Source organism: Calypte anna, chromosome 11 (assembly GCF_003957555.1).
Source record: "Calypte anna isolate BGI_N300 chromosome 11, bCalAnn1_v1.p, whole genome shotgun sequence".
NCBI classification, from domain to species: domain Eukaryota; kingdom Metazoa; phylum Chordata; class Aves; order Apodiformes; family Trochilidae; genus Calypte; species Calypte anna.
This window is the reverse complement of record NC_044257.1, coordinates 7,617,765-7,632,472: the sequence shown is the minus strand read 5'-3', so window position 1 is coordinate 7,632,472 and position 14,708 is coordinate 7,617,765. Positions and strand designations below refer to the sequence as shown.

Here is a 14,708-nt window from a genome sequence, read left to right as displayed (position 1 = left end):
AAAACCAAAACACAGAATTATCAAAGTTGACTAGTTGCTGAGTAAAACATTCCAGAGTCAACTCTTGACCAGGATCAATGACATTTAATACAATACCAGAAGAAAACCACAATACATTTCTTGTTATACTTGGTGATAAACATTTTTAGGAAGGTATTTAACACTTACCAGCAGTGAAATCATTGTTTAAATCTATAAACGCATGAGAGTGTGGTATATGCATTGTACTTTGAGTTTCCAACACAGCGTGCCATGACAAGTTCCTACAGACAAGAATAAAAAGCAATACATTTCATCAATGCCTAGGGACTGCTAAACGTGATAATGTAGGTCTTAAAAGTTGTGGAAGTTTAGTTAAAATTGATCAGAAAGCATGTTCTCCTAATGCTAAACTAAAATTACTACTTAGCTTAGAATACATGAAGTAACTAGAGTGATTGAAAGGCTCTGCAAAGAATTACTCCTAGCACAATAGCTTCAGTTAGATCTGTACTAATCATTTAAATATGCTATTAAAATAACAACTTTTGTTCTACTATTTGCTAGGTACACCCATTTTTGAAATTCCAGGGCTGGCAGAAACTTTAATAACAAAAGTTTGTTCCCTTTACTTAAGACTTTAGTCTGTTTGCTGAAGAGTAGCCTTGGCCACTCCTTAACACAAAAGCTGTGATGCAGAGAACATCACTTGCATGCGCATTTATATTGCTACCTCAGGTATCCTCTGCCTTAGGTCTCTTTATTACTATCTTCCCCCAATAATAACACCAAATATTTTACTTAATATGTAGCTTAATACCCTTACACTTCACATTTTAGATGCTTCTGATTTCCCACATTGTCTAACCTTCCCACTGCAATTGTCTAGATAAAAGCTAAATTTTTTAAAGTTTACTTCAAACATTTGCACTTTTCCTTTTTGCCATCCCATACAATGTGAGATCTGTTCCAGTTCTTGTTTCATCAACCTTAATTTCATCAAGCTTAATTTCTAGAATTGCATTAAGAACTTAGAACTTGTATTTTTGTACAGCACAGAATTCCACAATACAGATTAATAACAAATATCAAATCACATTAAACAAAGGAGACTAATTGTTCCAAGAAACAATCACCCTTTTTCTCATGTTAGACAGGTTTTTCTTTTTCTCAGCTCTCATGGAATGTCGACTTCTCCTACAAAGCAATTACTTGCCCTATAAAACACCACTTCAAAAATTAGATGCAGAACATCATAGCATGTTTAAAGATAAACACAGAAATGAGAAAAGTCTTGTATGTTTACACAGTTCCAGTTAAACATGAGACTTATGCCTCTTTAATAAGAACAGAAGTGGATGCACAATGAGCAAGTTATTGAAATGCATGCTAATAAGCAAACCCTTGGCTTACCCTCCTATCCATATCTGTGGCTTCTTTGAATCACTTGTGACACCAAATATGTCAGGAATCAAGTCTCCATTAAAGCTGAAAATGCAAAACCATTTTAGTGTCACCTTAGTCATTATAGGAGCAGATGTTAACAATTCTTGGGTTAACCTGTATCTGGCTAGCATTTTCCTACCAAGCACTGAAGAGTTTTCAGCTGTGTAGTTTTTCTGAATTTTGGCTCTTGAATGAGCTGCTAACTAGTATACTTCTTTCAGTCTTTTACACCATGCCATCCATTTGATTTTCCAGCTGTATTTTACCTCTGTCTTCAGCATTTCACAGAGGTAAGTGCACCTTAAAAGGCTTACTTGCTCAGTCAGATAAGACAGAAATGCTTGTGCTTTACAAAATGCACCAGAAAAATGAATGGCTCTTTTTCTGTATTAAACAGAGTACAGACATTTAAAAAATTGAAAGCTTACTTTTGCCATAATTATATAATGTACCAGGTTTGTAAAGATGACTGTTATGTTTCATCATCTTTTGTTAGGCCAGTTGATATTACACAAACCATACAGTTCTAAAGGATAAAGAGCATGTGTTTCAAATTCTAGAGTTAAATTATATTTAAGTTGCTCTTAGTCACCATTATAAATGTTGTTTTCTAAAAAAGTAAGTCATACTTACTCCATTACTAGAGGCTCATCATGAAAAGTCTTGTTTATCATAGTTTTATGGTTAAGATCTAAAACCAGAAAATGTTAATTTGATTCAGTTACCAAATACATTACGACATTTACATTTTTAACTTAAGCATAATTCTTTTAATTTATAACCATCAATTTTAGGATTGAAAAAAAAATCAGCCACCACTGAACTAAAAACTAAATGGCTTCCTGAAATTATGCAGGAAAGTTAGAGTTAAAATGGTGAAGCCTTTTCTCTCTCCACTAAACTTTTCAACAAATTATTCTAAATACATCTTACTGAAACCCATTTCTATGTATGATGGCAATCACATAGATACACAAAATCTTAAGTAGTTGGGATGAAGACACTCTAGGAATTTAACGTTGTACATAAAACCCCTGCTTAATGTTTCTAAAAAATTCTTAATCACATATACTGAGTGTTTGTATCAAAGATTACAGATAGACTCCCTAATCAGGTTATCACCTCTCAGAATTCACTCTCGCTTGTAATCCAAACTCTTTGCTATATAATCCATTTCCTTCCTTTCTCTACAATGTTCGTCTTCTTTCCAGTACCCACATTTTATATGACAAGACCCTCCCTACTCATTTGTCACACTACTATTATCTAAGTGGGTACCACATACCTTCCAGCAGCCTCACTACATACCTACCATTGCCTGAATTTTTAACCTCTGACTCTTTTTCTAAGGCTCATTTGTGCCTCTCCCAATATTTGTTTACTCAGAAGCAAGACAGCATAAATTAATCCAAATTCTTCATGTTCTTCCCAGTACTAGAGATACCTCCTATTCTTTTAATACTTAATCCAGTGCACTTTCCCAGGTTGCTTGTTTCACCTCTGATTAAAACCAGAAGCAAAAGTATCTAAGGCCATCACTTGCCTTACCCATAACTAATTTATAACAGTTGTTTATAGTAGGGATCATTCTTCAGAGTTTTTTCTGGCGTTAAAGTCTATCCTTCTTCAAACCCTAAACTCTTCCCAAAACCATTTCCTAGCAAACTAAAGAGAAGACTTCAAGAGTTCACATAGTCTATGACTCTATCTTAAGATGGAATCAGCTATACCTTGAACACTGCTAAAAGATTCCAGAAAATTGAGTCTAAAGTTCTTTAAAACTTTCAATGACAAAAACTCTGGAAACCTCTCTCTCAGAACCTACTTCAGTGTGTCACTGTCTTTGAAGAATTTGGTTTAGCAGAAATAAGACTGCTACATTACTGTTTGTAAAGTTAAGTATGGTGTTCGAATGCTTATGCACTAAACTTCAGATGAGGTTCTCAGTGCATTTTAAATTCAAGATAATTTTCTTGAGATAATCATAGTGAAGCTGACATGCATAATGGGGCAGACATGAGAAGCAGATCCTCAGTCTGTTACTGTCAGGCTGTAACATTGTTTGGTTCTGTCTGCTGCATGATATAAAGCAAGAGTTCTAGCTTTGTTGTCTGATTAATGAACCAAATACAGCATAACAGCAAAATAGTATATGGGTATGAAGCTGACTATCTGCTAATCTCTATTTTAGTTGTAAAAACAATCACTAAACAGTAAAATGACTTCTAAGTTTCTTACAGTATTTTTAATTATTAAGAACAATCTTATAAATAAACATTTTCAATAACTCACCTAATGTTTGGTTGTGCCCCCAAAAAATATACACTGAAAGTTCATCTCTGCCATGATTTTGTGCCCAGGTAGTCAGGAGGACATCCATTTGTGAATCACCATCATAATCTCCAGGAACTACACTGGTTATGGTAACACCAAGAGATCTAAAATAAAAACAAAACAAACCCACAACATGCAAGGAACTGCACAAATGTGTGCATGAAATCTAAAAGTACTTGTGTGTTAAAAGGCTTGCCTTTTTGTCACAATTATTATTAGTTGGTCCAATATTGCTGTCTTTCAACAACCTGGGTTTTTTGGAAGTTTTTATCTACTACCAAAGTAACTTTGAATCAAGCATTCTGCCCTGTGTCTTCCTCCAAGGAAGGGTGACATTTTTAACTCTAAACTGAGAGTATCAATACTTACTTCATTGGCAACTTCACACGGGGCTTAAAGTAGGGCTCCTTTTGGTCAGCCAAAAAGATAATCAACTCATTTCCTGAAAGAAAGCATAACAGAGATTGTAAAATGGTTTATAGGCAAAAGCAGCATCTAAAAATACTATGCCACAACTGCCCATTCCCCATAGTAACAAAAACTTTAAAAGGCTTCTTAAAAGGCTTCTCATACAACTACTTCCTCCTCATTCATCAAAAAGAAGCAGTCCTTTAATGCCTAAATATAATTCCAAATAAAATTTCCTAAAGCAAGTAAAGAAACATCACACATGGAAAAGCAGTAGGCATGAGTTCCATTCAAATAACTGAAGCTTAAAACCTAAGTCAAATGAACTACTTTATTATTGTATCTCTGACATAGCAGGATCTGATACTGCTGATGAAAGTTGACTAAGCACAACACACAGAAGTAACCTGCCTCTCCTCATCTAGAGGCAGTGAAACAAGCCACTCTAATTTAATTATTTCAGGAGGATCTAAAAACAGACCCATATTTTATGTTGCACAAATACTTGAAACTCAGCAAAGAAAGAAAGAAAAAATTAACTGGAACGATGAAAACTATTTTTGGTCAGTAAACTGAAACACACTTGCACTTACTTCTGCAAGCAAAATACCAGTTCAGTTTTTTACTCCACTGTATGTTCTCTGCATACTACACAAAACTCAACTGTAGCATCCCTAACTCCAAGAGCTATGTTACCTAAATGAAACTAATTCTGTGGCTCCAAACCCAAGATCCCATACTATATTTCAAGAGCATTGCCCTCTAGCAAAGTTCACAGCTGTGAAATTGCAGACTACAGGCTTCCTGGCTATGAAAAAGCAGATAACTGCCATAAACTTATTTACCAAGCAGAATATGCCAGCATATGAGTAAATGAAAACAAACCCTTTCAAAATGGATATGGGTGCCTAGTGCAGTGCCATCTGGCAAACTAATAAATCCTGGGTTGCATTACATATACACAAATGAATGAAAAAGTTAGCATACAGTAAGGTGAAGGCTGCTGGCTAATTCTGAACATATGCTATAGACTTTCACCTGCCTTTTCATCACCTATGTGGTGTGATGATGATGATGAAGCAAGAAATGTGTTTTCACACATGCCAGGTTCCAATTACAATTATACCGCTCAAAAATGAAATTTTATGGTCACTGAAGACAGATTTATGAAAAACTTCATCTCAGGGCTCATCAATAGGAAAAACAAACTGACTACTGGAAATTATTAAAGGAACAGAAAGAAAAATTAATGGTTCTACATCAATCCAAAGTGCAGGTCCTACATGCTATTTGCAGTTTTTGCTCTATTATCATGAAAAGAATATAGAAAGACAAAAAAAAAAAATATATAAAAGGGTGAGAAAAGGGAACAATTTCCATTTATACAACAATTATGTAGATCAGAAGTCTTCAGTCTGAATATCTAAGTGAAGATACTGCAGAGGTTTTCAAAGTCCCCAGTGAAATGTAGATAGGCAGGGGAATGATTACTCTCTGCCCTGTATGGTTAGAAGAAGCATCAAACACAACCAGAAGGTGGTAAATTGAACAAGTGAATAGCATGAGCTTCCCCACTGATCCCTGTTTTGTGCATACACTCACAAAACAGCTAAGTATATGCACAGTTCATTCATTCCTATACTTCAATGTCAGAAATTGACTAAACCCAGGGTCCAGTGGTAATATGAATTGTTCTTGCAACTGAATCTACCTTACTTCTTACATTTAGCTAGTTTATTCTATTACAAAACTCCAAGTACAGACTGATTTTTCTCTTATGCATCTGAGTGTATGAAACATAACTCTCATTCAAATAACGTAATTCAAGATCAGAACAGCAATATAAATGCATCAAATGTCCCAAGATATTGCTCCCATTTCCTTATCAAGGGTCAGGAATTTTAGCACTGGACTTCTTTACCAAAGTCTAGTTCCTCAAAGTGTAGTATTATCTCCAGTGCTCACTTTGGCACTATTTGGAACTGCCTACTGATTATTCTACTACCTAGAACTCTACTGTTCAGAATTGGCTATCACTTTTGGTTTAGAAAGTGACTTGTATATTTCTTAAGCTTCTTTTTGTCAAGACTTAATTATTATTTTCAAGTTTGTTATTTCTGGCTCATTTTTACAGAGTATCACATAGTAAAACCATAGCAAGTGCTGCTGTGAAGAAGCAAAGAAGAAACTGTAAATCTTATTTATAAAACTTTTAACTACTCATATTTCTATATGCATTCACCTGAAAGATAAGAAAGTAAAAAATTAAATCTCTTATCACTGACATTAATTTTAAATCTAATCTCTTGGGGCATTTTTCCAGTAGATGAGCCAGTGGAGCATTTTCAAGAAGTTATGCATTTAAATACCTCAAATAGATGGGAAAATCACTCATGCTTTACTGAAGCTACTTACAGAAACGTTTATTGAGATTGAAGGAATAAAAGAGGTGAATTAGAGAATATATTTATTCTCTTAATGTGCAGCTTTAAGTCAGTAAAATAACCCAAGATTAACATCTGCAAATAACACTGACCACTGATATGCAGCTTTGGGGACACCCTCATATCTGAAGCCTAAACAGAAACTCATGGCATATGGCAGCTGTATGGAATAAATCTACCTGGCCTTCCATGTAAGGGAGAGTAACATTCAATCTATCCTCTTTACAGCTGTAAAATGTTCACCTCTGTTTTCCAAAATATTTTGAAAGAAGGAGCAAAAAACATTTTGTGGCCATTCAGTCGGTAGGACAAGTCTTCAGGTGCTTTCACAACTTTAAAGAAAAATGTTTCTTGCCCTAAATGAAGCCCTATTTTAGGGCGAGCTGCAAATATCTTTCTCCTTAAAGGAAATACCTCAGGAGCAAAGCAAATGTCCGGGTTAGTCCTGAAAACGATGTTACTGCTCGCTATGCACACCCTCAGCAACACTGCACAGGGCTCAAAACACTGAACGCGCAGGACACGCAGCCCTGGAGCAGGCTCAGGGGGTCTCCAGCTGGACAGGGCCCAGCAGGACCACCGAGTCCCGCTCCCTGCTCCTGGCAGGACAGCTTCACCGGGAAAGTCTCTCCGTACCCGCCAAGAAAGCATCAACACGCAACCGGTGCCTCCTCCAGCACCGCGGGAGGCCGGGGCGGCACCGCCGCAGCTGTCACCCCGGGGCTTCTATCCCGGCCCGACCCGGTTCCGACAGCCTCGGAACATGACCGGGAACACACCGACCGACGGCTGGAGAACAGCCCGAGCCGCCCCACGGCGGCCACTGCGGCGGAACCCAGCCCCGCTGCCACCCCGGCACTCACCGCCTCGCAGCACGAACAGGTCTGTCTGCTTGTCAGAGTTGAAGTCGCCGAACGCCGCCAGGGTTCCGTAGGCCTCCCCACCGAAGAGCTGGGCGGTGACGTTTTGCAGAGCTTCGCTGGGCCCCACCAGGGCCAGCAGCAAGCACAACCCAAGCCCACGGCCGCCGCCCCCCATCCCGCAGCTCCGCGGCTCCGCTTCCACCTCCCGGTTCCCCGCCGCGGCCGCTCGCATCACTTACGGCAACGCAGGCGCCTGCCCAACCCCGCAGCCGCCTCGTTTCCGGGACTGATCCGGTGGCTTTGCGACGCTGGCGTGACGGGCTGCGGGAGGCTCTTTACGGCAGGCCTGGGCAACCAGGCGGAGATGTCTGCGCGCTTCGTCCGTTGAGGCGCCTGTGAGGCGAGGGCTGCAGCCCCAGCCTGAGGGGAGCGGCGGGAGCTGGGATCCTCGGGTTCCTCATCGGGATGGCGGCGGAAACGTCCTCTGCGATGGCCGTTATGGCTGATGTGACCTGGAAGATGCTGGAAATGCGGGCTCGCTCTAAACGTTCAGGTCTGACCTCTTGGCTTGCTCGAGAGGAGCTCGCGGGCTGCCTCCCCTCTCCAGTGCCTCTGCACTGCCAGCTCCGTTCCCGCTCTTCTTTCCCTCTGCACTGCCAGCCCCGTTCTCTGTCTCCTTTCCCTTTCCACTGCCTGCCCCGCTTCCTCTCTCCTTTCCCTCTGCACTGCCAGCCCCGTTCTCTGTCTCCTTTCCCTCTGCACTGCCAGCCCCGTTCTCTGTCTCCTTTCCCTCTGCGCTGCCAGACCCGTTCCCGCTCTCCGTCCCTCTGTCCCCTCACCTCCACAAGCTCATGCTCCCTGTTCGTGTCTCATTCCCGGCCTTGGCCTTGTCCCCTCAGCGGGGCTCTGCGCCAGCGGGACGGGCCTTGCGGGGCCTCCCGGGGTCCTGCGCACCCTGGTGCGGTGCTGTGACAGGAGGGTGCTCGGCCAGGCAGTTTGAGGTGATTTACAGGTGTCGTTTGGCAGCAGGATTGTACAGGGAGCTGCTTGTGGCAGTATCCCTGCGTGCAGTTTGATAGAGCTGTGGGGCAGATAGGTGTTTTAAAATAGCAGGCAGAGTACACTAAAGTAAGTGGCTTTTGACGGGTTTCCCTTACGTAGTTTTTTAAACATGAGAGTTTCTTGTTTGGGACTTGGATTGAGTGGCAGGTGCAGTCTGGCCTAAGTGAAAGGATGGTGTTCACCCAGTTGGCCTGAATTTCCAAAGTTCAAAAAAATGATTTTGTCGTTTTCTTTTTAAGCAAAATACAGTCTTAGTAGGGCTTTAAGTGTTAATGTTCTAATGGAATGATCCTTATGGTACTTATTTATATTTCACACATGCTTCTTAAACTTTATTTCCTTATCTGTATTATTATTTGATTAGATTTGTGGTAATGACTGATGAGGCAGTGTAAAAACAATATGCTTTATGAGGCCCCTCATAAAGAGAACTAATTGATTAATGATAATCCTGATTCCTAATGACTTTTAAAATTCTACTGTGTAGTATTAATTTGCAAAACTCCTTGATTAAGACTGTCCAGTAAGTGAGTTGTTACTTTGTGGCCAGTTATGTTTATGTGGTACTGTTACCTGCAAATTGATTTATAAATGTAGCCATAGAGCTCTGCAAAATAAGTTCTGCAACCTTTGTGTTAGGAACACGTGAATCCTGGATCCCAATGCAGCACGAGAAATTGGGGATTCCCATGCAGACTTGGGCCCAGTGACTGCAGAAGGCATGATTTTAAAATGCTTGAGCTTTTCTTAACTGCTGCTGCCTTCTATTTTTCTTTTTTTTACATGTGTAAGGAAATGTCTTCTGTGACAATGACAGATTATTATTGCAGTTCACTTATTCTTTTCCTGTTCATAGAGTTTTGTCATTTATATAGTAACTGAACAAATTTACTTAAGAAATAAAGATGATTTTAACTGGAATGGTTTTCTGACAAAAGACTTGCTTTAATAATAAAATTTAACATTTTTCAGATAACATTTTTATGTAAAATTGAAAATAATGTTCTTGTTCTCAAATTTACTTCTGCATCTTTGTAAGTACGTTGGAATTTCTATTGAGCTTTTACTGGTCCTGGCACTATCTGATAGAGACACAGTTGGTATAGTCACTGCAAGTGGCTGGAACTCCACCCATACTGTTCTGATTTGGCTGAGGTCTATGCTCCAGAGTCTCATTTCACAAACACTACTGTTTCCTTTTGTTTATTTTTTAATAGGATGCCTAGAATAAGTTACAGTAAACATGGAGCATAGACAGATGTGCTTGAAATGCTTGAGTGATTAATGATCTGTAGCTAAAACAAAGTATGATTTTAGACCCTTTCCTGGAGTAGTAATCCGTATCTTCATGTTTATGTATACAAAATTATGAATTACAAGTTGCCAGTAAAGCCAAATGTTACTGAGAAATTTTTCTTTCCCTTCCTTGAGCAATGAAATACCATTCCACTTGTTGCTACTGTGATATTTAACAGTTAGAATCAGATTATAAGGATACTTCATAATTGGTCAGTCTGCAAATTGTGAAATTTTGGTTACTTTAGAAAACCATAAACTTCTTGAAAAATTTGGCAAAATTTGTCATTGTGGTTACAAACAGTGTTTTCTTATTTTACATTCAAAACTGAAATAAGTTGCACTTCAAAAGCTGAGATATCCAGTTCTATGAGCAATATGTATGACTGCAAGAAACATCCTCTTGTAAATTCCTCCTGGGATTAAAATAGCACTACACATAAGCAGAATCTTAGCTCCTCTGCTTACTATTATTCAAAACTTTTATATGTACTAGCTAAATTATTATTTTTATTTAATTTAAAATACATCAGACTTTATTCAGCACCTTTTGACATTAGTGGCAAATTTTTATTAAATAACAGTTATGGTCTAATGTGCAAAAGATGGACTTTTTGTAGATATTTTGCTCAGATGAGTTTTATGGATGTCAAAGCAAAATAAAGCCAGTTTTTAGAATAGAAGCAGGAAACATAAAGTGAAATGAAACTTTACTACCCTTTGTGCTGTGCATTCTGTCATGTCAATAACTCCACTAACATTGCTTTCACTTAATTTAATGCTGATTGCTTTTAACATTTACTAAACAGTTCTGAAAATTACTGTAGCTTAGCCTGAGACGTTTGTGATTAGCTGCCCCAATTTGAAATGGCCAATTTGGATGATGTTGACAGAACCTCCTCTGCGCATGCTTTTTTAAAATTTGGTAAGTGTGCTGTTCTGTGTTTTCTTTATGTATGTGGCTATTTAACTCAACAAAAAATAACTGTATTTTCTGTTTCATGCAGTGTTGTTTGCTAACAGTTTTTTAGCACTATACAGTAGAACTTAAATTTAAACCCTGAAAATTTCTGAAAAATGGGATCTAGTTAGATTGAAATCTATTGCTCATGATCTCTCTGTTTTGTGTTTTTGTAAGTTTCTTAGGATGTAACAATCTCTGAACTGAAATTTCCCATTTAAGATGATGGTCTTGTGAAAGGTGCACTAAGAATCATGTTTGGAAGTAACTTGCAAACAACCACACTATGAGTGGTTTAGAGAAAAAAAGTAAAATTTGCATTAAGTCAGTCATTGTTCCAAAACTTGGCTTTTAGAAATTAAGTGGAAGCAAAATAAAGCCCCCTGACACAGCTTCTCTTTAGATACAACAGAAGCTATAATATATGAAGTTGGCAAGACCATGACTGATTTAGCTCAATGTATTTTGAAAGGAGTTTGTCTGGAACAAACATGCCCATATGTGAAGCTGGCTCATTTGGGGAAAGCTGTATGGGCTTCTTGTTTAGTCTGTGTAGAAACAGAAGCAGTACAACCTCTAGTGAGAGTAAGCAGGTAAGATTTCATCTGTCGCTTTCCACAATGGAGCCACTTCAACAACCCTGCCCTGCCTGCAGCATTTCTGTTTTCTGGGGCATTTCCTTTTTGTCAAGGACACCTGAAGTGTTCACATTTTAATTTAAAAAAAATCTAATAATTATTAGATTGATACTTGGTATTTCTGGTTTTATGATACAAAATAAAGGTTTTTAGTAGTTTTAGGAGCTATTGTCTGGAGTTCTTAGAAATGGCAGTGACTGCCTGGAATAACCTTCATGGTTTCCGGCCTTGCTTGTAGCATTTACATGCTTGTGTGGCAGACTTTTAGCATTTTTGGTGTATTTGGTGTATTTATGTGAAGTTCCTGTCTACTGGTGTGATGTCCATGTCTTATTTCTGGTGTTGAGTAACTTCTATGTGTTGTTAGTTCCTGTAATCCTGAAGTCAGCGATTTCCATCATGTGTCATATACTGTAAAGAGAAATATCTTCAGATTATTAGGAAATAGAGAAAGGACAAAATAGATTGGTACACATTTTTTTTCTTTTACCATGAAAATCCAATAGAGTTATATGCACAGTCTAATACGTAGTTTTACTTGGTAAAGGAGTGAACACAAGGTACAAAATGTTACTTAGCTTGACTGATAATAATAACACAAGTGAAAAACAAGTAAAATATTAAAGTGACAATACTTTTTAACTATCGTTTACCAAGTAAAGCCACTAGTTTCTAGTTTTGCTCGAAGTTAAGTCAGCTATGAGATCATAGTTTACCTCTGTGTGTAGTGATTTAAAATTACCACCGGTAACAGCATTGTCGGTACACATTAAGTTCATGGAATTCAAGTTCAGGTAGTTACATATATGAGAAGTGAATTTTTCTCCTGGTGGAATTGCTTTTTTCTGATACCACCTTGCTTGACTTCATGCATTTGGATTTAGAAGCTGATGCATTTAATGGCAGGCAACAATTTAAATAAATTGTATTGTATCCAAGAGTGATTCTTTCCAGTGTTGCATTCAGTCTGAGCTCAAGAGAGATTGCAGGAGAAGTCTTGAGGGAAAAGAAATGTGATGCTGGGAGGATATGATATGTTCATGTGATATAGTTTCTTAGACTTTGCTGTGTGAAGGAACAAAAATGGTCCCAATGACTTTTTTAATGTGAAAATGTTATTGCCAATACTAATATTGGGAGTGAAAATTACTATGATGTGAGATCAGAACTTGTTCATGTCTCAGGTTTTGAGTTACATCCAGAATTAGTGTTGCAATTTAAGGACTGTGGTCAGCTTTTACTCTTTAGTTTTTACTCTTTAATTACAGAAATTAATCTGGTATTTTCAGATTTTTTTGTTTTGTTTGTTCTCTGCTGATTTAATTATACAGGTAAAAATTTCATGGTGTTCTCTTGGCACGTGAAGTGCTGGAAATAAATCATGCCCATGTTGCTTCCTTTTGTTTGTGATCAAACCCTGGAGAGGCATGTGTTTGGTTGGGGTTTTTTGGTTGTTAGATTTTTTGTTTAATTCTGTACTTTGAAAAATGTGCATAGTCAACCCTTGCTGAAATATGCAAATCTTTATCCAAACACTAGGTCCAAAATCTCATTCTGAAGCCTATTTTTCTTCAGTATATGCAATTGCTGCCATCTTTAAGGATATGTGGTTGTTCAAAGCTATATATGAAGTTAGGAGCAGGGTTTCAAAATGTTGGCCATGGCTTTTAAATCTAAACATCTAGGGAGGATATAGCTCAACCCTGAAGAGCAGTTAATGCGAATCTCAAGTATAACTGGAATAAAAATGAAGTGGGTGGGAAAGTCCTTTAATATCAGGATGACACAGTAGTCTCAGCCTCCAGAGGTGGTATACACATAGGTATTTACACTGCTAATAGGTTACCCCAGAGAAATTTGCATAATATTTGTATTTCGATAATTAAATTCTAAATTTTTCTTGGAATTGTTGTGCATTTGAGTTTCATCCACTGGTTACTGTTTTCTTGTGTTTTCCATGTCCTAGCTAAGTCAGAAGTATCTTGTCTGTTTATTACTTCATTTCTATGCTAGCAATTGATGTCTGTGCTATCATTAGTGGGCTGTTTCAGATTTCTTCCCTTTCTCTAATAGTTTGAAAGGAAATGACTATCCTTTTAAATAATTCTTCAACTTGAAGAATGGTGAAATATACTCTGGAACCTGTGATAGGAAATTAAAGGAGATGAATTTTCATTCAAAATGTGGATATAATGTACTTAGTCATTGCAATACCTGAAGACAAATAGAATTTTATTAGACTTGGGATCAAGATTTTGAGTGTTCTCTTGTCAGAGATTATATATATTAATGCAGGAAGCAACACTGTGATTTCCTACTGTGGTTTTTTTACTGATTTTGATTTTTTTTTTAAACACTCCAATTCTGATATAGGGAAATAATCCTATCCTTCCACTTCATTCTTTGTGGAAGAAAATCTGAACTACCATATACCCTATTAAAATTGTTGTTACACCAGTATACAGCTGAAAAAATGCTAGATCAACAAAAGGATTTTTATTATTCTTTCCTAGCATATCTACTTATTTACCTAAAGTAAAACTCACAGTGTAAGGTTACAATGAAATGAGATAATTTTAAAAAATAGTATATAAAATTAATGTCCTCATTCTGTTTCTTCTGAATGCTAATATACAAACTGAGGATACTGTTTGTCTATCGTCATTTTTTAATGTTAAAGTGTTGCAGTGTTCCTGCTGTCAGTTGTCTCAGTCTGAGAGCCTATTTTAAGTATGTAATTGAAAAGAGCTTTCTATGGTTTTTGTCTTGCTGAAAAAAACTATTAAATAGATTTTGGAAAAGAGTATAGATAGTCTTTTTTTAGCTGTCCTAAAAATAGCTTCCACAGGCTTATGGCCTCACTGCTAAACCACATGGAAGGAGCAGCTAGCTTCATGTCTCTCCTATCTGTTTCTTGCTGTTGTTTAAATTGTGGTACTAAGAAAACATAATTTACCACAGTGTTCAGCAGAATGCTGTACCCAAGCAAACTATATAGAGGCTAATGAGGAATCCATGAAGAGTATGTGGTAAACTTTGATCTGGAGTAGTTCTTTAAAGAAGTTCTCCTTATAGTAAAAGTAATTTTAAGGAATACTTTCAAGGGCTAAAACCTTACCTTTCATTAGTTTTCTTAAACTTTGCATTAATTTCATCTTTTTGTTTCATCAACAGTCTACTCTGGTTGCTTTAATTTATTTCTGCTACTAAAGTTTCAAGCATTATAATAATATAATTTGGAGACAGTAGTGGTTTGCCCTTTTCATCCTCTTTATGC

At 37.6% G+C, this 14,708-nt stretch overlaps 2 protein-coding genes across 4 annotated transcripts in view; one reads left to right on the top strand and one right to left on the bottom strand.

Moving 5' to 3' along the window:
* The window catches only part of ITFG1 (integrin alpha FG-GAP repeat containing 1), a 66,691-nt gene extending 58,932 nt beyond the window's left edge, over positions 1-7,759 (bottom strand). Inside the window, exons 1-6 of one of the 2 annotated variants that reach the window (XM_030457456.1) lie at positions 7,475-7,759; positions 4,129-4,201; positions 3,718-3,863; positions 2,059-2,116; positions 1,393-1,467; positions 169-263 (exon numbers count right to left, since the gene is read on the bottom strand). In XM_030457456.1, the coding sequence (XP_030313316.1) occupies positions 169-263; positions 1,393-1,467; positions 2,059-2,116; positions 3,718-3,863; positions 4,129-4,201; positions 7,475-7,706 (679 nt within the window). In that variant the 5' untranslated portion in view covers positions 7,707-7,759. The remainder of the gene's footprint in view (positions 1-168; positions 264-1,392; positions 1,468-2,058; positions 2,117-3,717; positions 3,864-4,128; positions 4,202-7,474) is intronic. The other variant, XM_030457457.1, reaches the window with a different exon arrangement.
* PHKB (phosphorylase kinase regulatory subunit beta) overlaps positions 7,759-14,708 on the top strand; it is a 57,829-nt gene continuing 50,879 nt past the window's right edge. The window contains exon 1 of one of the 2 annotated variants that reach the window (XM_030457455.1): positions 7,759-8,027. In XM_030457455.1, coding sequence (XP_030313315.1) covers positions 7,940-8,027 — 88 coding nt within the window. In that variant the 5' untranslated portion in view covers positions 7,759-7,939. The remainder of the gene's footprint in view (positions 8,028-14,708) is intronic. The other variant, XM_030457454.1, reaches the window with a different exon arrangement.